Here is a 26,793-nt window from a genome sequence, read left to right as displayed (position 1 = left end):
AGAAGATTACTTTTTGGATTTGTGCTTCAGTTTAGGCTATCAGATACTACAGTCATGGTTTCATTGATCAATAAGGTAGAATATACAGTAAGTTTTAAACTAGAATGAAACATTGATTTGGTGTTTGAATGACTTTTTTTAAAGGCTCTGCGAACATCAATAGATGCTTATGACAACTTTGACAACATCTCGCTTGCTCAGCGTTTGGAAAAACATGAGCTCATTGAATTCAGAAGAATTGCTGCTTATCTCTTCAAAGGCAACAATCGCTGGAAACAGAGTGTAGAGCTGTGCAAGAAAGACAGCCTGTACAAGGTGGATAAGGATAAGATTGTTGGGGGCAGGGTCATTACTGTACAAGGTGGTTAAGGATAAAATTGGCAGTGTCATTAAACCCAATACTTGGATTTTTGTTTACCCTAAAGTGGTATCATACTTTATACCTATATACTTTATACTTAAAGTGGTATTACAAAATATTATTTATGTTCTCTAAAATATAGTTGAATCAGTTTCTTGATTCTAGGGGATATTGAATGTTTATATCAAATATCTCAGTTTAATATTTTAACCTGACTTTGCCCTCCAAATTTTTATTTAAGTTACAGAACAGGGAGATTTAAACCCCCCCACCCCATTTTATTACTTGGTTTGTCAATTTTCAGTATGTTTGAGTTAATGTTTTGACATCCCTTTCCCTTGAATAGGACGCGATGCAGTATGCCTCTGAATCTAAAGACACTGAGTTGGCTGAAGAACTTCTACAGTGGTTTTTGCAGGAAGAAAAAAGGGAGTGCTTTGGAGCTTGTCTCTTTACCTGTTATGATCTTTTAAGGCCAGATGTTGTCCTGGAAACTGCATGGAGGCACAATATCATGGATTTTGCCATGCCCTATTTCATCCAGGTCATGAAGGAATACCTGACAAAGGTAATGGGACCTCTGACTATATTGAAATTAATTTACTTGAATTTATGTTAAAGTTCAGGTGCAGGCTTATCTTTTTTGAATTTTTTCTTTAGATTGTAAATTTAGTTGATCATCTTCAGAATTTTTAATGTTTAATAAATAACACTAATAGAAAAGTAACAAAAATAATCAGAATGACCCAGTATATTTGAGGTTGAGTAGTATTCTATAGTGTATCTTTAAAAATTTTACAAGAATAATATTTCAAAATAACATCTTGCTCATATCAAGTCCTATAACTCAGATACCCATAGGTAGTAATGTAGATAGATAATCTTTACCGTTGATTTTTAAATATGTTTTCTTTGGGGAAGCTACATCTATATTCCTTTTAAGTCTTTACAAGTTGAATCCCTAATTTAAAAATCTCAGAAGGGCAAGGGATGTGACTCGCTAGAGCACATGCCTCATATCTGAAGCCCTGCATTCAACCTTGGATTTGCAAATAAATAAATAACTTAGTAAGATAGCTCAAAGGGCTGGAGCACATGTCTTACATTGTTGGAGTCCCAGATTTGATCCCCAACTTCCAGCTCCTTAGCCTTGCCAGGTGTGACCCTCCAAAAAAAATGTAAGGTTAGCATGTTTTTTAAAAGCATGTAAACAAGCTGTAGGATATCATCATCTTATAAAATGTGCTATTTATTTCACTGTGTCCTTTTTGACACTAGAATAATTTTTTACTTAGCCTATTCTTAATAGTTACTAGTTTTTTTTTGCTATGAAATATTTTGAAATGACTTATTTGTCAGAGCAAGATATGCTTATTAAAATCAGTTTTACCTTTTGTTATTTTAGCATGCCTAAATAAAGGGGAGAACTTTACTAATTATCCCCAACAATATAGTTAATGTTTCCATAGTTTACCCTCCAATGAAATATTACTGTGTTCAGTGATAATTCTTAGGAATTAACATTTCCTGTATATCAACAGCTTAAAGCCCAGTGTAAGAAAAAAAGATTACCTGATTTTAGTCATAGGTGAGAATAGCTTTCTTAATGCATAATACCAATTTGTGAGACCTGTCTCTAAGCTTCTGTTAACCAAAGTGCTGTAAATTTTACTAGTGATAAAGCTGCTTTCTTTTACACTGACTCTAGCATAAATTCTTCTGCAATAAGCTCTGAAGTAAAAACAAAATTCTAAGTTTTGCTTTCAGTATACCCTTTATTTTCACTTTTCTCATACTTTTTTAGTGGTTAGATGTTTCTTCCCTAAACCTTTGTTGCTGATTCTACCTTTTTATGCTCAATATGGAATTTGATTTTTTTCTAAGCTGCACCTTCTGAATTCCTTTGCAGGTTGATGCAATAAAGGAAAAGGTGAAAGTTGATTCTTTTCCATCTTTAAGTCTGGAGGACTAAGTCTAAGGAATTTGCATGATTTTTTTTTTCCCCTTCCTTTTCTACACTGCTGCTGCTGCTTTTTCCCCCAATAAATTTTCACTAAAGCCTCTGCAAGTCCCTTGAAATATAACTATAATAGAGCTGTAGGACGTTAGTAGATGTTTGCTACTAATCGGCTAATAGGCTTTAGGAAGGGCAGGAGGCTAATCAGTAGTTGGTTCACAGTCTCTTAATATATTACAAACTGAGCATGGTGAGTTTCCGTATTAATTCCAAAGTTTCAGGAAATTTCTCTTCCCTGTCAGAGTATCTGGACCATCATAGGATTTTCTTAATACTCTGAGTAAAACTAAAACAGCCTCTGGTCGTGTTTTGTGAGCTTGCCTAACAGTTGTTGAATTATATCTGTTTAATACATTGCCTTAAAAGGCCTTTGGGGGATTTTTGGTATTGAAGGACTGTGATCCAGTTTCTGATCTCTTGATTCTTACTAATTTTTTGCTGAAAGTAGATACAAGAGATACTAGCTGCTTCCGAAGAGACTTTCCTCATGTTTCTCCAGGTGTCCAGTTCTTATGGTGCTAGTCCATTTGCAAGAGGAATCAAAACCTTTTCAATATAATAGTAGCTTGCTACAGTTGTTGCTAAGCAACATGGATTATTTCTGTATATAACAACACACTATTAACTTCTTCTGTAATAAGGCTCACCTCTGAAGCTACTGAAAATTTGTCCTCTTACTCATTTGATTTGTCCAAGATCAAATTTAGGCACCTTTGGGTTGGTTCCTTCATTGGCTTGCCTCCATCCCAATATAAATGAAACAAATATGCCTGGTATTAAACTGCTGTTAGAAAAGAGGGTGGGAAAGTCAAGAGTAGTTGAAACAAATCAAAAAGAATTTGTGGGGGACAATGCCTCAGAATTATGTTGAACCAAATTGGAGTCACCATTGGAACTTAAGGCAAACCTGAGTAAAATGCATTGTGTGTGAGGCCCTTCAGCAGCTAGTAAGCTAGGCAGTTAGCGTGTGTGTGAAAAACAGGTAATTGAACTGCAGTGTTATGCGTTGTTTTAAATCAAGCATGTACAACAGTCATTGCAATTACATCATACTACTTTTGAAACTCTTAAAGCATTGCTGTGGGCTGTGTGTGTTTCTTGAGAGCCTGTATAGCAACAGTCATCTTCAGATCTCACTTCTTGCTTCAGTACTTTTGCCTTTTTTCATGCACACATACACCAAAATAACTGACTGCATGTTAACTTTTCCTCTGCAGCATATTGCAGTCTTTGTGGAAAAGCCTTTTACATTTAGTGATTTTCAGTAGTATAGCTGGAACTGAACTCAGTGACACGATTACCTTCATTTTTCTTTTTAAATACAAGGATCAGAAACTTTTGTTACAGCTCTTAACAAAAGCGTGTGTTCATAAAACCCTCTGCCTTTTTTTCCCTCTTTTAGCAATCAAAATTGGGTCAGTGGAAATAAAATCGATATTGCTATGCCAGAGGCTGTCCCATCATATAGAAAATTTTTTAACTTTGTTGCTTAGCTTGATGCCACTCATTTCAAGTTCCTTATTTTTTTTACACCCCCCCCCCCCCGCATCTATGCCCAAATCTGCCTTTGTCTATGCCTGGGCATGGTGATACTGTTCTTTTTAAGTCTTTAATGTGCTATAATAGGACTGATATGTTTATATCTGAGACTCAGACATTAACTTTAAAACAAGTGTCCACTTTAGACTATTTTCCTTCAAAGTTGATAACTGTATAGCTGTGGTTTTTTAAATTTTTCCCTAGAAGTCATAAATATACATTCTTCCATGATTTTATTTTTTTAAATCACCTCCTCTAAGCTTACTCTTTGATTCACTCTGTAGGTTAGGAAATCCCTTCTGACCTTTGATGGCATAGTTTGTGTCATCTAAGGGCTCTAGGTATAACTTTTAAGTTATAAGCTTTGGTGCCGAACTCGTGGTACTTAAATTCCTTAGTCTTTACTTGGATATGGGATAAATTTATAAACATGAATTTTAAGGATTTTAGGGCTAGAGTGAGTAGTTCAATGAGTTGAGTTATGCAGTTCCATTCAGGTCCTATCACTGCGTGGTTCTCTAGCACAGAGCCAGGATTTGCCCCTGAGCACTGCCCATGTGGCCTAAAAACCAAAGTGAAAAAAAAAGAAAATTAAAATGCAGACTAACCATTATCCTTCTATGGTTGAAAAACCACTTTTATCTGAAGTTGTCTAGAGTTTATGTCCGCTTAGTTCTCACCAATTTTTCCCTGACAAATTAGGATGAATCAGATCCAAATTTACTATATTTCATATAAAATAAGATAGGTATAAATTGTTGTCCTAACCTTAATGGTTAATGTGAAGACTCAGTATTTTATTTTATTTTATTTTTTTATTGTAAGAAGACTCAGTATTTTAAGTAACTTCAGCAATAGGGCTATTTGAACCTTTCTAGAAAAATCTGTAGCGGGTTGGGTATATTGCTCAGATCTTTGTAGAATTTTCACTGAAATCAGTGTGCCTCTTTATTTTGGCCTAATAAAGAACATGCAGTGAACATTTACAGGGTTTTTTTCCTATTTTCTCCCCACTCCCATTTTACTCAACACAGCATGAAAACCACCAGCAACTTACAAGTTTGATGGTTAAAGTTTAGTTTTAATTCCAGTATAATGACAAATTGAGTATAAGATGAACTTTTAAATTTAGTTTTAGAAAGATATAGTTAAAAAGGCAGTGGATGGACCAGAACAATGGTGCAGTGTTAGGGCCTTTGCCTTACACGCAGCTGACCTAGGAAGGAGGGGTTTCAATCCACTGGTGTCCCACATGGTCCCCCAAGCCAGGAGCAATTTCTGAACACAGAGCCACACCCTGAGCACAGGCCACACCCTGAGTGTCACTGGGTGTGGCCCAAAAATGGGGGGGAGTAGGCAAGTGGAAACATAATTGAAGACATTCCATAATCACATCGTAAAATTACTTCTTACAATTCTTCACAGAAGTAATCCACAGCATCAGTTCCTATTAGTTCTAGACTAGAAGTGATCTTATTACATAGACTAGGAACTTTGAAGGTCAGTGAAATGACATGCCAGGTCACGACCAGAAATATTGAACAAACTTTTTTTTAACAAATGCATTTAGATTTATAGTCTAATTTCTATCTGATGCTGTCAACTGTTACTTAGAATAGCTAACATACAGCAGCTATTTACTCCTGTGATTTATTTAAAAGTAAATAACCCACCTCATAAGAAATTAGAGGAAATCAAATTCCTTGAAAATTTATGTTTAATAGACATTCTTTAATTGAATCACCATGAGAAACACAGTTACAAAGTTGTTCATGATTGAATTTTAGTATACAAAATGCAACACCCTTCGCAGATCACTACCAGTGACCCCAGTTTCCCCCTCTAACCTCCCCCTTGCCTGCCTTTGTGCAGACATTTTTCTTGGAGAAACATTCTTAAAAACAACTATAGTGCTACTTGAGTCTTAAATTAACTTCAATCACACATGTAACCAGTCTTCACAGAAGCTGTGCGCTTGCAATCAGTTGGCAAAACATGGCTTATTTGGAAATGCTTGTCTGGTCATTAGACTCATTTCACTTTTTTGAGTACCAATCATTTACTTTTGGGAGGGAAGTCTTGCCAGGTCATCAGTTAGGGTTTAAATTTCATTAAAAAAAAAAAAAGTAGTTCCTTTCTTAGTTCCCTCCCTCAGGCTGACTGCATCCTAGCATGCCCAGTTTTAGCCTGGCGTGAGCTTCTATGGCATTTATAAATCCCTCATTCCTGAGGGTTTATAATGACAGTGCTAAAAGTCTCCTTGACTCAAGTATGGACATTGCCATTGAATTTGAAGGGGCCTGAGAATGTTCTTTCTAGTTTGTTTTATTTCAAAAAAATTTAACATACTAAGGCTTTTCCACTTTCTGCCATAAATCTAGGTTTTTAATACTTTTGGGGTGCTAATTAATATTACTTGTTTTTCTCCAGGTGGATAAGTTAGATGCTTCAGAATCACTGAGAAAAGAAGAAGAGCAGGCCACGGAGACGCAACCTATTGTTTATGGTAATAACTCTTTCTAACTTCTCAGAAATGTGATGTTTTGTTATTTACAGATTTTTATTCTAAAGTATAAATATAACTTGCAGAAGGCTTGCTGAGTTAAAAAATATTTCTTAACCTTATTTTTAAACCTTAGAGAATTACAAGCTTAACTTGAATCTTTATTGTTTGGTCACTGTATACTTATTCATAAATTACTGTGACAAACTATTAATGAATTTAATTTTTAGAAGTGTAAAGGGTCAGAAAGTTTGGCAAGATTCCCTTTAGACACATTAAAATGTAACTTTTTTAAATTTTCTCTCTTGGGGGCCGGAGTGATAGCACAGTGGATAGGGGATTTGCGTTGTACATAGTCAACCCAGGTTCGATCCAGGCAGCCCATATGATCCTCGAAGCATGCCAGAAGCAATTTCTGAGTCCAGAGCCAGGAATGTTCCCTGAGCGTTCACCAAGTGTGGCCCGAAAACAAAACAAAATTTCTCTAGCATAGAGAACTGTCTAGTTTTCATTTGAGTACTTTCCAGAGCAAATATTTAAATATGCATGGCTGAATTATATTCCTTGAATTATTTTCTTTCTTGATAACCAGTTTCACTTAAACCATTTTGGAGAATAAAAATTATAGTAGTATAGCCATTGTGTTCTTTGAAGGTATCAATAAGATTATGACCTTTGTATTTCAGCCTGCTAAATGGTAGCATATAAATCTTTAAGGACATTATTGACTGCTTTTTACTTTAGATAAAATGGACTTTAGGAATTTAGTGACAATGTAGGTAAAGCTGGAAAAGATAAAGTATCAGGTGGGATATTTTTTTTTCGTTTTGTTTTTGTTTGTTTTTTTTTTTTTTTGGTGATTGATTGTTTTGTTTTGTCCTCTAAAATAAGGTATATTCTTTTTTTTTTTAATTGCTTTATTTAAATACCAGGGTTTAAAAATTGTTCATTGTTAGGTTTCAGGAGATAAGGTATGTTCTTAAAGGTGGGAGCAAAATGTTTGAATGAATGACAGGAAACAATGGGAAGATACATATAGTGATTTTGGAGCATCTATCATATTAGCAGAACTTCAGGGTGTATTTTGTGTATATGGTATTTGGGGGCACACACAGTAGTACTCAGGGATCACTCTTGAACCAAGAGTGGCGCTAGGGATCAAACCTGGGTCGACTAAGGCAAGCAAGCACTTTACTAACCTCTGTACTGTCACTCTAGCCAATCTGCAGGCTGTTTTTAAACCCACAGTCCTTTTAGGCAGAATAAAGTGAATTTTTTAAACACTGGTTTCCAAAAAGAATCTTCCCATTCAACAAAACTTTGGTTGTTACTCTGAAGACAGTCCCCTGAGGAAACCCTTAGTGAGATTATTTACTTTTCAAAAGAAAATGTTTTCTCCCTCTGAAGAAGACAGGTTCTCTATAGTTCTTTTCTGTACATGGTCAGTGCCTATTTAAACCTCATAAAATTGTGTTAAAGATTATTCATTTAAAAGTGTTTTATTTGGGCCCGGAGAGATAGCACAGCGGCATTTGCCTTGCAAGCAGACAATCCAGGACCAAAGGTGGTTGGTTCGAATCCCAGTGTCCCATATGGTCCCCCGTGCCTGCCAGGAGCTATTTCTGAGCAGACAGCCAGGAGTAACCCCTGAGCACTGCCGGGTGTGACTCAAAAAAACAACAACAAAAAAAAGTGTTTTATTTTTTTCCTTGGTTTTGCTTTTTACTCCTGGCAGGCTCGGGATCAACCATATGGGATGCCAGGGATCAAACCCAGGTTGGCCGAACCCCACTCAGCTGCATGCAAGACAAATGCCCTACCTGCTGTACTATTGCTCTGGCCTGTTTCCCTGTCATAATGATAATAATTTCATAAAATAAAATGTGCTTATATCATGGTATATTAACATGTCTTGCCCAACCATGTTAGGGTATATATGCTATTGCTTTAAATATCGTGAAGTAGATAGTTTCTGTAATTCTTTGGCCATAGGCCCTATATTATTTATTTGGATAAACAGTAGGGCCCTTGTTTTGGAGCCGCACCCAATGCTGCTCAGGAGTTACTCCTGGCTTTGTGCTCTGGAATCACTCCTGGCAGATCCTGGGAATGATATGGGATTCTGGGGATTAAACCTGGGCCAGCCATATGCAAACCAAGCACTTTACCACTATACTATTGTTCTAGTCCCAGTAAGGCCCTTTTTACTGTGACATGTCAAAATTATAAGTGGTAAGTACCTTCTAAACTCATTTTAAGGTGTGATTATATTGCCAGAGGTTAAGAGCTGTATAGTCCTACAGTATTAAGTTTCTTTTACCCTCCCCTTTTTGTTGTTTTCTTCAGGTCAGCCTCAGTTGATGCTGACAGCAGGACCCAGTGTTGCAGTCCCTCCCCAGGCACCTTTTGGCTATGGTTATACTGCACCACCCTATGGGCAGCCACAGCCTGGCTTTGGATACAGCATGTGAGATGGAAAACGATCTTGAGTGTCCTATTTTCGTACTGAAATATCGTCTCTACCTGCTTCTCAGTTTATAACGGGAAAACAGGCCATGTTCTTGTAACCAACCTTTATTTCATGAAGGACTTCTTTGTTTCTAACTATAAACTTGGATCACCTATATGTTAAAAGCTTATTTCACATTCCGTGTCATTTTAGAATTTATTTTCAAAGGGGAATTAGTTTCAATGTTTTATTCACAAGCTTTGTTTCCTTCCCCCCATTCTTTGAAGAACTGCTTAATATTCAATCTGTCGTGAAGAAACTGATTTGCACTCTGTAGTGTTTAAAGAAAAAACTCTCTAATATTGAATCTCTTAAATTTAGTGTATGTAAACAGCTTACAGTATGTATTGTCTAAATGCATTTAAATCTTTTATTCAAAGAAAAGCTAAAGTGAAAATACTGGTATGTTGATCATGCAAGACTGTCAATGCCAACGAAGACAACACTAATCAGCATCTCAGATCTACACTGGATTGCAGTGCTCTCCAAATTGTTTGAAGAATGCATTACAGACAACTTGCCTGACTTATGAGCATAAAGGCCCTCTAACCTATGCAGGTTTCCTCATTATGCATATAGAAAATGCTAGTGTTTTTGCTCACTTCATATGTAACAGGTGCCCTTATGTTGTGCTGTATCCTGTGCTTTTTCTGTGGGACCATTCCATTCAGGAACAAAGAGCACCATGATTCCAATCTGTGTGTATTTACTAACCCTTCCCTGAGGTTTGTGTATGTTGGATATTGTGGTGTTTTAGATCACTGAGTGTACAGAAAAGAGAATTCAAACAAAATATGGCTGTTCTTCAGTTTTGTTTGTGGAATTTGAAATTACTCAAATTTAAAATAAATTACTGGACTGTGGAAATAACATGTAGAATGTCAGTTTTAATGAACTACCTCTCAAACTTAAACCAGAGAAACTAGCTCCCCACCCCTTTTTCCTTTCTATTCTTTGAAAACAGGCTTCTATGGGCCGGAGAGATAGCACAGCAGTAGGGCGTTTGCCTTGCACACTGTTGACCTGGGATAGACCCGGGTTCAATTCCCAGCATCCATATGGTCCCTGAGCCTGCCAGGAGCAATTTCTGAGTGCAGAACCAGAAGTAACCCGAGTATCGCCATCTAGTGTGACCCAAAAACCAAAAAATACAAAAAAAGGAAAGAAAACAGGCTTCTAGAAGTTTCAAATTGAGCAGTTGCAGAAGGCTTGAGAACAGAAATAGGAGTGACAATTAGGATATGTAAAAACTGCATTTTTATACCCTGTGTGTGCATTCCTGTAGATAGAAGTAGTAATCAAAAGAACTGATAGTATGGGGAAAAAAACCTGATAGTATGTATGGCACATCTTAACTGAGACCATATCCCTAATTTTAACCAAGTGGCACTTCAGGTTTTGATCTAAGCCTTTCATTTAAATTAGCACCCTGGCTTGTTGATTTAACTGGTAGTAGGTAGTTAACATGATGCTCCTCTCCATTAATTTTGTGAGCCAATATGGATAGTTTAAGTTTTGTTTATTTTTCAATTAGCGTTTGAATCTAGCCATTTTGAGGGGTACAGGAATGAAAGAATGAGGGCCAGTGTTGGAGGCCACCAATGCCACATTCAGTATTACTCCCAGTGACTAGGATTGAATTTAGAGCGCATGCATATAAACTGTGTGTGCTTCAGCTATTTGCACTAACTCCCTGCCCCTGAGCCAGCTCTTCAGTTCATTTCACTATCAATCCTCAAAGTGAGGGAGCCCTCCTGTTAGGCAAATAACTACAATCTCCACAAAAGAATTAAAACTTAGAATTCTTGTCTTCCTACCCATTTTCATTAAGCAGAGTATAATATTCCTTGGAAAGTCCCTTCCCTTTTCTTTTTGGTTTTTGGGTCACACCCAGCAGCGCTCAGGGGTTACTCCTGGCTCTATGCTCAGAAATCGCTCCTGGCAGGCATGGGGGACCATATGGGATGTCAGGATTTGAACCACCGTCCTTCAAATACCTTACCACCATGCTATCTCTCTGGCCCCATGGAAAGTCCCTTTTGGTTTCCCATAGTGAAAACATTTTTGGTGCTAAGACCATAGCCTGGGGCCAGAGTGATAACACAGTGGTAGGGCATTTACTTTACACACGGCTAACCCAGGACGTATCTGTGTTGGATCCCGGCATCCCATGCGGTTTTCCAAGCCTGCCAGGAGCTATTTCTGAGTGCAGAGCAAGGAGTAACCCCTGAGCATCGCTGGGTGTGGCCCAAAAATCAAAACCAAAAAAAAAAGACCCTAGCCTTTTAATTTTGGTCCCACACCCGGCAATGCTCAGAGATTACTCTTTACTCTTTACTCAAGGATCTCTCTTGATAATGCTTAGGGTACCATATGGGATACCAAGGATCGAACCTGGGTTGCAAGCACCCCAGTCACTGTATTATCACTCTGGCCCATGGCTTTACTTGGTTTCTGCTGGCCCTTTGCCCCCTCTTTTTAATCTTTATTAAGATTGAGATAGAGTACGATACACATATCCCAAAGCAGCGGCAGTTTAAAAGCCCTATTAAAACAACTTCATAAAAACGTGAACCATCATGCTTTCTCCATCTTGAAGACCACCCACTTCTCAATCTCATAAGTTCTCTCAGCTCTCTCTCTTCTGGAGATGCCTATGAAGTCTTTTTTGGTTTTTGGGCCACACCCGTTTTGACGCTCGGGTTACTCCTGGCTATGCACTCAGAAATCGCCCCTGGCTTGGGGGGACCATATGGGACACCGGGGGGGGGGGGGGGGGGGGGGGGATCGAACCTAAGCGCTTGCAAGGCAGACACCTTACCTCTAGCGCCACCTTCCCGGCCCCACCTATGAAGTCTTAAGACATATAGCTCTTTGTTTCCCCATGTTTCTTCATATTTTCCTAAAACTATTTTACTTCAAAAAAATTTTTGAGGGTAAAAAAGTAAAAATAGCCTCTTAGAATTTTTTTGAGGGGTGAGGGAGGTTTGTAAGGATAGCTAAAGTTTTGTATAGCGTCTGCCCTGGCTTCACTGTTAATGTTCTAATTGTTGTTAACTGTAGCCACTTAATATGTACTTGCTACAAGATTTTTCTCTGGCATCATATTTGTCAGAGAAATACTGTATTTAAACTTATTTAGGGTGGGGCTTTAGCGCCACACCAGTTTGCTCAGGGGTCAGTCCAAACAGTACTTGGGGACCATATAGGTGTACAAGGCAAGCGCTTTACCTTATTTTTGAGCGCAGAACCAGAAGTAACCCGAGCGCCGCATGGTGTGAACCCCCAAAACTAAATAAAAATACTTCCATAGAGCCAAAGTGATAGTGCAGAAGGTTAGGGCGGTTGCTTTGCAAGAGGCTGATCTGGGTTCAAAGCCCAGCACCCCATAGGGTCCGCAGAGCATCACCAGGAGTGATTGATTCTTCAGTGTAAAACCAGAGTAAGTCCTAAGCACTGCTGGGTTCGGCCCTAAAACTTATCGGGGAAAAAAAATACCAAGGAAATCCTCAGTGACTTTAGTAATACCATTATGAGATAGAACAATTATAACAAATAGACATTTATTTATTTATTTTTTTTTTTTTTTTTGGTTTTTGGGCCACACCCGGTGACGCTCAGGGGTTACTCCTGGCAATGCGCTCAGAAGTCGCTCCTGGCTTGGGGGACCATATGGGACGCCGGGGGATCGAACCGTGGTCCGTCCTAGGGTAGCGCAGGTAAGGCAGGCACCTTACCTTTAGCGCCACCGCCCGGCCCGACATTTATTTTTCTAAGTTTTGATGATTCTATTTGCCTTTGTATAATAAACAAGACAGTAAATGTTTTTGTATCTACTAAGGGGCAGGCTGAGATGATGTGTAGGAAAGTGGAGGCATTGGATGGAAAGGTGATACTGATGGTGAAATTGATGTGGGAACATTTAATGCCTGAAAACTATTTCAAACAACTTGGTCAATCAAGTTGTTATATAATAAACAGAAAAGATACTATTAGGGGCCAGAGCACTAGTAAGGTGAATGGGGCACTTGCCTTGCTTGCACACAGTTGATCTGGCTTCATTCCCCGACATCTATCACATGGTTCCCAAGTACCCCCAGGAGTTAGTTCAGTGTAGAGCCTAAAGTACTAGAACTATCACTGCTGAGAACTTTGGGCCATTTTGTGTCAAGAACTGATCTGAAACTTTGAGACACAAGACAAAGTAGGTTTTTAATCATTACATTTCCATTGTAGGTAGCTACATTATAATAAAGTAACATTTATCTAAAAATAAAATAAATTTATTTTCATGCAATGGGAGTAAGGTCACATTGTGGACTTAGTGGGATAGCAACACAGCTTTGGAAAGAAAAAGCTATTAACATACAAAGCATCTAATCATACATATGAAATACTCAAATACCCTTAAACCCAAATTTATCAGAACCTGTCCCATATTTATGCCTCACCCTCTCAATCAATTAGTCAACTTTTGTGGGTTATTTTTTTTTTGGTTTGGTTTTTGGGCTACATCTGACAGCACTTGGGTTACTCCTGGCAAACTTGGGATCATATGGAATGCCAGCGATTGAATCCAGGTCAGCCACATGCAAGGCAATCACCCTACCTGATGTGCTATTGCTCTAGCCCAGGGGTCTCAAACTCAATTTACCTGTGGGCCGCAGGAGGCAAAGTCAGGGTGATCCTTGAGTGCAAAGTCAGTAGTGAGCCTTGAACATTGGGGGGTGTGATCCAAACAACTAAAACAAAACAAAACAAAAGATTCCTCTAGAGCAGGGCCACAAAATGTACGGAGGGCCGTTTGCGGCAAGTTTGAGACCCCTGCTCTAGCCCTCAACTTTTTTTAAAGTGTACAAGGAACTATGAATAGATTTTTTTTTCTCATTTTTGGTTTCTGGGTCACACCCGGTGACACTTAAGGGGTACTCCTGGCTTATGTGCTCAGAAATTGCTCCTTGCTCGGGGAACCACCTGGGACACCGGGGATCAAATCGTGGTCCATCCTGGATCAATGGTGTGAAAGGCAAATGCCTTAATGCTACGCCACCACTTCGACCCTGAATATATTTTCATCCCAAGAATACATAAATTGGAAGAAACTGTATTACTTTTATTGTTATAATTGACAGCTACAAACATTTAGTGATGGGAGCATCTTCATATAAAATTCCATCTAGTAAAGTTTCAAGTGACCAGTGACTTTGTCAATTAGGTCTGCAGGTCCTGGGCCAATTCCCAGTACAGTTTGCGAACCTGGTGCAATTTGAGTACGTCCAGCATCTTGAATTAAACTTACAGTCAGTCCCAGAACTTTTGCATGTGTCAACAATTCGACCAGCGTTTCTTCATCAGGGGCTTTGACTACAATTTTGGGTTGGCCACAGTATTCCCATTGTTTAAGCAATTCAGGGTTTCTCCTTTGAATTTGCTTGTAGGCAGAAACAGCAGCATGAGAGCACTGAGCAGCCACTTTCCCTTTTCCCATCTTTAGGTCATTTCGAACCACAAGAATCATTTTGTACTCCCCACTCTCTCCTAAGACACTTGCTTCAGTTCCAGGCTGTCTCTCTATCTCACTCACAGGATTCTTCGTGACAGTTCCAAAGCGTACACGGAGGCCCCAGCCAAGGAACATGCCACAAGCAACTCCAGCTGCCAAACTGAGTGCACCAGGTTGAGACAAGTACTCCATAACCAAAGATTTGTAGAGCATCTTAAAGAGAAAAACAAAGGTTATCACTATTTTGCAGTAAAGTTACAGGTATATTAGACAAGACATATACAATTATAGTATCTAAGCACTCTTCTATAGCATTTAAAAGTCCATTAGCTTTGGCAAAAATAATGTGTAGTAGTAATGAGGGAGCAGTTTGAATAGAGGAAAAACAAAGTGAAGAAAGAAAAAGCAATGAGAACAGAAAAGGTGGCTTATTTTAAGATAAAAATTTAGTAAATATCCATATTTAAATGCCAATGGATTGTTGCTAAGAATAAAAATATAGGGAGGGATTGGAATGGCAGTACAGCAGGTAGGGTGCCTTGCATGTGACCGATCCAGGCTCAATCTCCAATCTCTGGCATCCCATATGGTCCCCTGAGCACAATCAGGTGTGAGAGCCATCCCCCCCCATCACACACACACACACACAAAGTGAATATAAGGTCAGAGAGAAAATACCTGGCAACCTATACTGTCACTCAGGACTGCCTGAAGTGGTCCCTGAGCACAGAATCAGGAGTCAGCACAGCCAAGTAGCTTCAAAACAAAATAACTATACTGAACAAATTAAAGACCTTATTAGAAACTTGCACTTGGGAAGGGGCACCTTCCTCAATGTGACCATTTTACTTGCAGATGGGTCTATGGATTTGGGGGAGGGAAGTTGTTTCTCAGAGGGAGGCAGATTTTTACAAAAAATCTAGTTGAAGAGGGCCAGAGTATAGTACACTGGGTAGGGTGTTTGCCTTGCATGAGGTCGACCCAAGTAAGATCCTCATATTGTCCTCCCACCAGCTGACCAAGAGTGATTCCTGAGTGCAGAGCCAGGAAGTAACCCCTGCACGCCATCAGATGGAGCCCAAAAACGAACAAAAAGTCAAGCTGGAGTTGAAGTTGAAAAGAGGAAGACTTGATAAGGTAGTTTTGACTACAGAGAAATAAAAATATGGTTAAGGTTTATAGTGATTTTACTATAGCACCAAACAGCAGTTACAATTTTCCCCAGTAGCACTTAGAAACCCAAGTATAGATACAATTACACAAGATATGATTTTATACTTCAGAGAATAAAAGCCAAATGATTAAAACAATTACTGCCTCCAAATATAAAAATAATTAGCTATACTGACATTCTTCTTTATCCTCTCTAGCTTATTACAGGGATAGTTGAATATAGTTAGGTTTAAATGTTGCAAAGAGAACAAAGACAAGATGGTGAAAGAGAATTTAAGATGAAAGCAATGTCTGAAATGACAGATATTGTTAGAGAATGATTTAAATAGACACAAATGGGGATTTAATAGAAACTGAGGAATGCCTTAGTGGCTTATAACACCTGCCTTATAAGCAAGTCACTGAGGGTAACTTAAAAAAAAAACAAAAAAAAAAAACACAGGTGAGAAATCACCTCAGGTAGTAAGAGTTACCAACTGGGAAAACAGAAAAGCCAGAACACCAACTGGGAAAGCTCCATCTGCTATATCTGAAAGTACTCCAAATTGGAGAAAATAGTAGTATACAATAAAGCAAGAATAAAGGGCAGGATGCAGATCACAGAAGGACCTGCAACTCAGGAAACAATTTAGAGTAATGAGAACCTGCTCCAGACAAGTTATTATTCATACAAAAAACACCAGCAAAAGGAGTCAAGAGCTAGTACAGCAGGCAGAACACTTGCCTTGCATGAGGCTGAACAGGGTTTTGGTCCGCATCATCACTCTGGTATGTCCTCAAGCCCACCAGGAGTGATTCCTGAGTGCAGACCCAGAAATAACTTCTCATTGGGTGTGGCCCAAAAACAAAACACCAGCTAAAAGGTGGGAAGATAGTACAGGGGTAAGGGCATCTGAGCCCTGCCAGAAGTAATCCCTGAATACAGAACCAGAAAAAAGCACTAAACACTGCTAGGTGTGGTCAATAAATCAGCTCAAGATTTTTTGTTTGGGTTTTGGGTTTTTGGGTCTTGGGTGATGTGTGTAATGCATTAATATGTAATTGACTGCAAAAAGTCGATGAAGAAACATAACAGTATGTAAGGACAGCGATAAAACAAATTGTTAAAGTGACAAAGCAGAATAAGATGAAAGCCAGAAATAAGAGTCATATCTGGAAAATTAAGAGCATCTATTTTCAGTCCTTTCTACCAGTGTGCTTACCTTGGAGAAAGAAGTGTACTGATGTAGTATTTTTATTGCATTAGAAACACCATCAGAAAAAAAAATTATTAGGGAAGGCAGGCAGCAAATTTAGACCACAGTAGATATTATTCCTGGATCTGTGCTCAAGAATGACCCCTGGTGGTACTCAGGGGGACCATATGCAATGCTGGGATGGAAGAGGTAGGCAGCTAATCTCCTGTACTCTTAAATTCTTTTTTTTTTTTTTCTGGTTAATGGGCCACACCCAGTGACACTCAGGGGTTACTCCTGACTATGCATTCAGAAATCGCTTCTGGCTTGGGGACCATATGGAACAACAGGGAATAGAACCATGGTCTTTCCTAGTTCTCGTCTACAAGGCAAACGCCCTTACCGCTGTGCCACCACTCCGGCCTCCTCTTAAATTCTTATTAGAATCCAAATTATCTCTCTCATCTGTTTTATATAATGCTTACATAACAGCACATTTTTTTTTTGCTTTTGGGGGTTCTCTTTTTTTTGGGGGGGTCACACCCGGCAGCACTCAGGGGTTACTCCTGGCTCTACACTCAGAAATCACTCCTGGCAGGCTCAGGGGACCATATGGAATGCTGGGATTCGAACCACCATCCTTCTGCTTCTAAGGTAAACACCCTACCACTGTGCTATCTCTCCGGCTCCCTCATCACAACTTTTAAGAATATAAAAATACACCAAATTGAACACACGATTATGTAAAAAATAAAATAAAGTCTGGCAACATCCATGTTAAAAATTAGGAGTCTGCAGAGATTTCTATTTTGCAATGTACTCAAACATCCTATATACTAGATTCAGGCCTATCTGGTTAAATGACATACAAAATTCTTTACTCCCAATATTAAAGACATGAAGTAAAAAGTACCTTATTTCTAGCTTAAAGATGGGAAAAGGGAAGTTGCTTAATCACACAGAAGAGAAAAAAAAAAAAAAACCTTATCTAAATAAAAGTCATCATGGGAAACTTCTGATCTTCTCAACTTTATCAAAAACCCAAGTCACCAAAACAGGAAAGAGAAGTTCCAGAAATTATCAAGTCTCTTTTTCTGTCTTATCTTATAAATCCTCAAAATGTTACAATTAACACTAACATTTGGTCATTAAGAAGTTTTAATCTCCGAGCCAGAGTAATAATACAGCATGTAAGGTGTTTGCCTTAGGTGCAGCAGTCATGGGTTTGATTCTAGGCACACCATAGGTACCGCTGCCTCACCTCACCCTAGCCAGGAGTGATCCCTGAGCACAGAGGCAGCAATAAACCTTGAGCACTGATGGATCTGGCCCCTTCAAAACCAGCAATAAAAGTGTTTATCTCAAACCAGCCCAAATAGATTATCACTTTAATTCAGCCTATGTATCTTAGCCTGTATCTTTTCCTGCTACTATAAACTTATCAGAGGCTCAGTGCATGAATAAAGATATTCAACATCTCACAAATACTCCTGAGCATTATAATGGCACTATAAAATACCTGCTGTAAAAATCTTCCTTTGGTACCTTCTACTTTCTCTGCCATTTTAAATCCTTTTCATCAATATGCTTTTATCACTTTATCTCCTAAATCATAGTCATTAGTGAGTATACTACATTCTTTTTCAACATAGCCTATCTGGAATTTTTGATCCTTAAATCACATTTTCACCTATTCTCTTTTTTTTTTTTTTTTGGTTTGGGCCATAACTGACAGTGCTAAGGAAACACTCCTGAACAGGGCTTGGAAAGAGGGTTTTAATCCCAGAGATCCCATCTGGTCCTTCAACCCTGACAGGAGTGATCTGATCTCTAAACACAGAACCAGGAATAAGAACTGAACAGTAGGGTGTGGCCCAAAAACTATTTTTCTGGGTCACACCGGGCAGCGCTTAGGGGTTACTCCTGGCTTTACGCTCAGAAATCACTTTTGGCAGGCTCAGGGGACCATATTGGATGCCAGGATTCGAACCACCGTCCTTCTGCATGCAAGGCAAACACTCTACCTCCATGCTATCTCTCAGGCCCCAACATTTTTTTTTTAATTGCTCAGGGGTTACTCCTGGCTCTGCACCCGGGAATCATTCCTGGAAGGCTCAAGAGACCATATGGGATGCCTGGGATTGACTAAGGTGGGCCATGTGCAAGGCAAACTGTTTATTGCTCCACCCCCCAAAAATTTTTTTTAAATTAGATAAGATAGCAAATAAGTCACTTGCCTTGCATGCAGCCAATCCAAGTTGAGTCCCCAGCATCCCATTTGGTCCCCCATATCTACCAGGAGTGATTCCAGGGTACATAGTAGTAATGTGAGCACTGCCAGATGTACCCCCCAAATTAAAAATAAAAAAAAAATACTAAAGAAGCCAGAGCAGTAGCATAGCGGTAAGGCATTTGCCTAGCACACATCTGATCTAGGACAGACCGGGGTTCGGATTGATCCCCCAGAATCCCATATGGTCCCCCCAAGCCAAGAGTGATTTCTTCTTCAGAAATCACTCCTGGTTCTGGACCGCAGCTTTAAAAAGGAATTTTCTGACTTTTCCAGTCATCATGTGGAAATACTCTACAAACTTTTTAAACAAAGACCAAGGGTTCACAAACTGAAATCACAGCAAAAAATAATTACTAATAATCCTTTTGACAATCGATCAGGAACTGGGAAATCAACTCAGGATACCTTTGCCCTAGTAATGAAAGCCATGGATAAGTTGGACAATTTTAGTAATATACCATAAGGTTTGGAACCCATGGTCTGGTCACATTTCTGTATCATCAGATGAGCAAAAGTGGAAAATGAACAGAAAGTAAAGTAAAAAGCAGCTGGCTTAGTGAAAATAACAGTTTTCCTCTGGAAGAGAACTGAAGAAGATGAGAAAGTGCAACAGGAAATTGAGAAGTATTCCATGAACTCATCCTGTAATATGAACTTTTCATTCCTTTGCTCTTAGTCCAACTCTTAGCCACAGGGTTTCTTTCTGTCTTGCTCTCATGGATTGGGGGGAGTGCAGAACCCCCATTTTCAGTTTCACATTTTTGCATAGATCTGTCTCCTTGGACTTTGTTCCTTCTCTTTGAAAAAGTACGTTTTTAAACTTCTGGCCATATTTTAGAGTGGAACTTCTCACATGATCTACTGCTCATAATATAAATGGACATGGTTGAGGGAAATCTTAGTGTTTTATTTGCTCTCTCCTTTCATATAAAAATACCAAGAATTTGACATTGGGGGCCCGGAGAGATAGCACAGCGGCGTTTGCCTTGCAAGCAGCCGATCCAGGACCAAAGGTGGTTGGTTCGAATCCTGGTGTCCCATATGGTCCCCCGTGCCTGCCAGGAGCTATTTCTGAGCAGACAGCCAGGAGTGACCCCTGGGCAATGCCGGGTGTGGCTCAAAAACAAAACAAAACAAAAAAAAAAACAAAGAATTTGACATTGGGACTCAGACTACATATAAGTAAACTCATGTGGAAAATTAAGATATCCAAGAAATTTTCATATAAACATCTAAGAAGTTAATAGCCTTTTTTTTTTTAAGAGAAGCTCATATTTTTTTCTAAGTGATTGGGGTACAGTCATTTTAAATTATTATTCAACAATGGGGCTTATTTACTGCCACCATGATCAATTTCCCCCCAAAATATCACCTTGTAATCTGGGTTGACAAAAGAAATTGAATTACCTAAAATAAATCTGATAGGTAACATACATATTAAACATTATTGATATGTTACCAGGAGCTAAAAAGTTCAGAGCATGAACAGTTTAGTTGTATCTCTATTTTCTTCATTTTTCTTTTATTATAATAAAATTATTAATATTTTTAATCAAAAAGTAAAGAAAAAAAAGAGTGATTTCTTGCACAGCCAGGAATAACCCCTGATTATCACAGGGTTGTGGCCCAAAAACAAACCAATAAACTTAGTTATAATTCAGTCCTCATGTTTGCAATAGTGTTGTTAACATTTGTAGTTTTCTTTAACCCAATCTTCAATCATACTACTTTTCTGATAGCAATCTTCTCATTGCCCTGTATTCAGCCCTCATTCAGCCTGTATCTACATTGTACCAAATAGTCACTGTTCCAATAGAATCATTTAAAATTCCATTAAAACCAACTGAAAGTTCAATGCTCCGTGCTGCACTTTGACATATTTCAGGTGCTCAACAGCTAGACAAATTAGTGACAGGGAACCACTCTATTAGAAAGAGACATCATTCCCTGCACTGCCAGAAAGGCACAGGGCTGTGAACATCTATATATTCTTTCTATACAATGAACCTGGAAATAAAGCACTTCATGAGTCTAACATCTTAGCAGTCAGGAAGATAGCTCAAGCACTGGAGTTCATGCTCTGAAAGTGGAAGTCTCTCTTTCATTCTTGGCCTAAGCACGGAATCCAAAGGGCCAAGAATCACAAGGAGATGCCACTGGGTCCCTTCGGCATCACCTAGATGCTCTTCCTGAAAACAAAGAGAAAACACTTTCTAGTATTAGAGACAATAGCTTTTCAGTTGCAACTCTCGTTTATTTCCAAAACATACACTGAATGGCTCCTTAAAGCTTCTCTTGGACTCTAGAATTCTCAGCTTCTAATACATCTTACCACTCAGATAGATTAGGACGAAGCAGATAAAGTACTGAACCACTTTCCTTCTCTCAAACTTATTTGGGTGGGGAGGGGTGTTGTTTTAATTCTGCTGACTTCTGAGTAATCCTAGAATCTCCTTTCTTGTGCTACTAACTTCCGTCAATAGATCTTGCTGAATTTATCTTCAACCCATATCCGTCCAGCTTTTCCTACCAAATGCCCTCATGATCTCTGGATCAAGTCTCCAAAATTAACCTCCGATCTTGTCATTTTGTCTCGCTTGGGCCAGAGCTCATCCTAGCCCAGCTGCCATTAGAGTTACACTTCAAAATCACGGTTCCTGAGCATGAAACGTCCCTGGCTCAAAGCACGGGCTAAAAGACAAAACAGAAAAATCTTATCCCGACTTCAAAGCTCTGCACCAGCTGCTAACCGCCCCTTCTTCTCCCACAATCCTTTACAACCTCCTTTTCGGAACACAGGCTGCCTTTTGCCCAGCCACCCTAAGGAGGAGTTGTATCCCCGAAATTAGCTTCGACTTTTCTCCAGCGAGCCACCCAAACAAACCCAAACATCCCCTTCACCCAAGAAGGAGGCGTTTAAAAGGCGCTTCTGAAGCCTTTCCCAGCCGCTTGTCATCTTTTAATGACTGACTCTGAGCACGATGGTACCTCCACGCTAGCTACCACCGTGATCCCCCGGGCCGGGGTCCGAGGGCCTAGCGCGATAGCTCAGCGGTAAGGCGTTTGCCTTGAACGCGGCCGACCCAGCACAGACCAGGGTTCGATTCCCAGCATCCCATAAGGTCCCTGAGCCTGCAGTGGTTGATTTTTTAAATTAATTTATTTAAAGAAAACGCATTACAGATAATAACACATTTTTAGGGAGACCAAAAGCAACATGTTTTTTTTAATTAAAAACTAAAAAAAATCTTTTTTTCAATTAAAAACTAAAAAAATTTAAAAACTAGAGATGGAAGAGAAAGGAAAGAATATTTTTGAAAATGACTGACTCACATAGAAGCACCAGCAGAAAGTTTAGTAAGCTCTTCTTTTTTTAAAAAAAAAGGATAAGAGTTAAAAAAGAAATACAGTAATAACGGTGTGAGAGTGGCAATTGCTGTTTGCATTGGCCCAGCAAAATCTGGGTAAAATGGGGGGGGGGGGAAGCCTTAGCCTAAATACAAAGAGACCATATCAGGGGTGATTTCTGAGTGCAGAGCCAGGAGAGACCTCTGAGCGCCAGTGGGTGTGGACCTGAAACCAATCAATCAAGTTTATATATATAATATATATTATATATATAATATATATTATATATAATATATATATATGTATATATATGAGTGCCAGGCTGGAAGCTTTCCCTAGATTCTAGGTCCCTGAAGCTCGAAATCTGAGAGCTAAGTTGGTCCAAAGGAAGGCCGGTAGAACCGGAAGCGTGGCGTGGCTCCCGAGGCCCGGCGGCGGCAGTTTAGGAAGATGAAAGGCGGGATGTGCTTAAAGAGAAGAGGAGAAACATCCCCCCTGCGAAGAGATGGAGAAAGAGCCCCTCTCTTACGCCGGGTGCGGAGCCCACCTACCTACCTACCTAACGAGCCTCCTTCTGTTTTAGCGTTACTCACTTTAGAGGCGCCGGCACGCGTGTAGTGGATGGAGCGCGCGAGTGACTCCTTCCGGGGTCCCGGGACAACCACTTCCGGGTCAAGTCCCGCCTCCAGAGCCTTCCATCAAGTTTCCTGTGGCCCCGCCCACCGCGCGCGCACTGAAATCCCGAGCCGAAGCCCAGCCAGAAAAGAATAGGAGCGTTCCCCTTTAAGAGGCGACCTCCCGAGGGAGACACAGCGCGGAAGTGACGTAGACCGACTTCCGGTTGGCCGGAACCCAGCGGCTGGTGTGAGCAAGTCGGGCAAGAGAGCCGCTTCCAGGATCTGGAGATCCGGAGAAGCCGGGGATAGGAACGGGTAAGGGGGAAGACGTTGGGGAACGTGGCAAGGGCACTTGAGGCTCTTTTTCCACAGAGCTGGGCTTAGTCCTGAGCTTTCTTGGTGGTTGGGGACACTGATTATTTTTGACTTCCAAAGGAGCATTTAGGGCACCACTGGCTCGGGCTGTCTTCTGAGTCTTGGCATGAGCCCGATGATTTGGGACACTTGTCAGTGATCGACGGCGACCCCGTGCATGGAGCCCATGGTTTGGGCGCCCGATCACTCGCTGTCATTGCCCTGGACCTGGAAGCCCTCTTCTAGGTTTCTGGGGAGGACCCCATTCCTTCCTCCTGTGGTGTCTAGGACCTTGGAGGAAGACGAAAAGGTCTTCCCTGCTGATGACCAAGCTGTTTCTCAGCATCTGTTTGGGTGCCTTGCTTCTCCTAACCACCTGCACATGATGCATAACCTATTCTAAACAAAATCCTGGCGTGTCAGCGTCATCGAAAGCCTAGGTGGCCAAGGGAATTGGGGCCTTTGAAGACCAGTCTCATCTCTCTGCTTTCAGGAAGAATAAGGTTCTCTGCTTTTTTCCCCCAAATTCCTGGACTCTTCGGACTTTCTGTTCCCTTATACTGGGATCATTTGCAGTAAATCAATAGTTGTCTTATTTTTTTAAATTCTAAGAAACCCTCTAAAGTTCTATGAAGCCAGATAGGACTCTTTTCCTACTGCTAAAGATTACTGATGGCCACCACCACCAAAAATAAAAACAAAACAAAAAAAGATTACTGATGGCCTCTAGTAGATTTTGCACTATTATATTTTATTTCCTGAACGTTATAACATCATGCAGAAATCACATATACACCCTATCTATCACTGCTGATTAGCTTTTCTCTTCTCTTTCCAATATTTAATGTCTTTTAGTTCCTTTTGGGCCTTGTACAACACATTGTATAATTTGTACTGACACTTTAGAAAAGCTTGCACAAGTATTTTTAGTGTTTAGTGATAACTAGTGTACGTACTGCTATCTATTTTGTTCTCTCTAGCCCTGATTTTGTGTATTCCTAACATAGATGATCAGAATTAGAAACTTACTACTATTTGGGGAATGGAAGGGTTGGAGAACACCAGGCTGTGCTCAGGACTTATTCTTGGCTTTATGCTCCTGACAAACTGGAGGGACTATATATGGAGCCAGGAATCAAATCGGGTCTGTGTTGTGCAAGGCAAGCACCCCAACCCCTGTTTTATCTCTTGATCCTACTGTATTATCTTTTGGCCTTAGTAAATGGGCAAATTTTATGCAATCAAGATTGTATGGAGCTTGGATGAGGGATGGCATTACCTAAGTGCAAGTAACTTGTGTAGGTGTGAAGTGACTATATTAGAGATCTTTTGGATTTACTCCTTGCTTGAGTTACTTGAAAACTCTGAATTGGGCCAGAGGGTAAGGCGTTTGCCTTGCACGCAGCTAACCCAGGTTCAATACTGGGCATTCCATATGGTCCTTCAAGCTTGCCGGGAGTAATTCTGGGCGCAGAGCCAGGAGTGACAACCCCTGAGTGTCTACAAGTTTGGCCCCAAACAAAAACAAACTAATAAACAAAAAGAAAGCTATGACGCCAAGAAAAAAAATACCTTTTTTTCTTTGGAATGTGACCTATTAGATATAATCAATCAAGCAGTTTAATTGCTCTGACTCATGTTCGAAAATAAAATGAAACCACCAGTTTCTGAAATTTTTTAATAAATAGTTAATTTCTTTTTTTTTTTTTTTTTTTTTTTTTTGGTTTTTGGGCCACACCCGGTAACGCTCAGGGGTTACTCCTGGCTATGCGCTCAGAAGTCGCTCCTGGCTTGGGGGACCATATGGGACGCCGGGGGATCGAACCGCGGTCCATCTCCTAGGCTAGCGCAGGTAAGGCAGGCACCTTACCTCCAGCGCCACCGCCCGGCCCCATAAATAGTTAATTTCTATCAGGAGTTTCGTCTCTATAATTAGTTTAATCAGTTTGTCTAATTTACATATTCCATTCTGAAAAAAAATTTCACACTTGTCTTTGAACTAAAATGACAAGATTTTTGAGATGTGGAATAATATTTTTGGATCTATCGTTTGCATCTAGAAATATTCTTATCAAATTTACAATTTCAAATGTGACCATGTATGTATGTATTGTTGTTATTTGTTCATTTATCCATGGGCTGTTATCCAGCGTTTTTCACTTTTTCATCTCATTCCTGCCTTTGGCTTGAATTCAATCCCTGAACCTCAAACATGAACCTCAAACCTCTACCATTTCTTAAGGCCTTGAATTATATCTTTTCAATATTATAAAGATCAGTAAACTTTAAACTTAAATAAGCTGGATTGAAATCTAGGCTTCAAAACTTGCCAAGTAAAACTTACAAATTTCCTTACTTTCCGAGTTGGTCTAGATTGTGTTGATATGCACTTACATTGCATCATTGGATTGTCACAATTATAGGTAAGATAATAAATAAGAAGTCACTAAATGAATGTGGTGGTATTGTCATTTTATTTTAAGAACTGGAAATATATCGGTGCAAAGTTCTATTATTTTGCATCATTTCAAAATGTGATATTTTATATTTATATTCTTTGTTATTTGAAAATATTACCACTTACCAGAGATGATCTTTGTCCTACTTTTGAACATGATAAAAGCATGCCAAAGATGAGTGTGATACTATAATTCATTGAGTTAGTCAGCCTAGTTAATAAGTAAGTAAATAAAATGAGTATAATTTTGCATTTGGAAACTTAAATATAATTCTCTCCCTCTTTTTGGTCATGATCTGTGGTCATTAAAGAAAATTTCCAACTGTTGGTAGGGCATTTACCTTGCACGAATCCAACCTGGGGACCCAAATATTCCATATGGTCCCCTGAGGCTGTCTGGAGTGATTTCTGAGCACAGAGCCAGAAGTAACCCCTGAGCTCTGCTGAGCCCCCCCCCCCCAAAAAAAAAGAATCTCCAAGTGTAGCACTTGATTGTGGTGAAGGTGCAGTAACTTTTTAAATTAAAATCACAAATGGTAACACTGTTGTACTGTTACCTAAACTACAATAATTGGGGGGGGGGGGTTGGGGGGGGTGTCACATCGGCAGTCTTCAGGGATTACTTCTGGCTCTGCATTCAGAAATCACTCCTGGCAGGCTTGGGGGACGGGGACCATATGGGATGCCGGAATTCGAACCAGGTCCTTCTGCATGCAAGGCAAATGCACTGCCTCCATGCTATCTCTCGGCCCCTACAATAAATTTTTAATTTGAAATTACAGTAGAGGAAGGCATAGTTTCTATTACTTACAAGTTATCTGATTTGCTTACATTAAGAAAGAAACTTGATCTGTTCACTAAAAACACTAGAATTAGAACAACCTCTGTAAGAACTATATAGTTTAACAAAAAAGATTATTTTAATTTAACAGAGAAAGTTGGA

The 26,793-nt window shown here is 39.6% G+C and overlaps 3 protein-coding genes across 3 annotated transcripts in view; 2 read left to right on the top strand and 1 right to left on the bottom strand.

The window, feature by feature from the left end:
* The window catches only part of CLTC (clathrin heavy chain), a 79,902-nt gene extending 70,103 nt beyond the window's left edge, over positions 1-9,799 (top strand). Inside the window, 4 exon segments of the mRNA XM_049771199.1 lie at positions 145-315; positions 708-929; positions 6,348-6,423; positions 8,767-9,799. Of these exon segments, the coding sequence (XP_049627156.1) occupies positions 145-315; positions 708-929; positions 6,348-6,423; positions 8,767-8,891 (594 nt within the window). The 3' untranslated portion in view covers positions 8,892-9,799.
* A 4,222-nt stretch (positions 9,800-14,021) lies between these two features.
* Positions 14,022-23,020, bottom strand: PTRH2 (peptidyl-tRNA hydrolase 2). The gene is made up of 2 exons (XM_049772733.1): positions 22,981-23,020; positions 14,022-14,645 (listed from the first exon to the last, which is right to left on the bottom strand). The coding sequence occupies exon 2, from the start codon at positions 14,643-14,645 to the stop codon at positions 14,106-14,108; it is 540 nt and encodes a 179-aa protein (XP_049628690.1). The 5' UTR covers positions 22,981-23,020; the 3' UTR covers positions 14,022-14,105.
* A 246-nt stretch (positions 23,021-23,266) lies between these two features.
* The window catches only part of VMP1 (vacuole membrane protein 1), a 130,489-nt gene continuing 126,962 nt past the window's right edge, over positions 23,267-26,793 (top strand). The window contains exon 1 of the mRNA XM_049772183.1: positions 23,267-23,353. The gene's annotated coding sequence lies outside the window, so the exon portion shown is untranslated. The remainder of the gene's footprint in view (positions 23,354-26,793) is intronic.

This window comes from Suncus etruscus, chromosome 1 (genome assembly GCF_024139225.1).
Source record: "Suncus etruscus isolate mSunEtr1 chromosome 1, mSunEtr1.pri.cur, whole genome shotgun sequence".
Taxonomy (NCBI): Eukaryota; Metazoa; Chordata; class Mammalia; order Eulipotyphla; family Soricidae; genus Suncus; species Suncus etruscus.
This window is presented reverse-complemented; position numbering and strand designations above follow the sequence as displayed.

Coding starts and splice junctions, on each gene's coding strand:
- PTRH2 (XM_049772733.1), bottom strand. CDS start 14,645: ATGCTCTACAAATCTTTGGTTATGGAGTACTTGTCTCAACCTGGTGCA.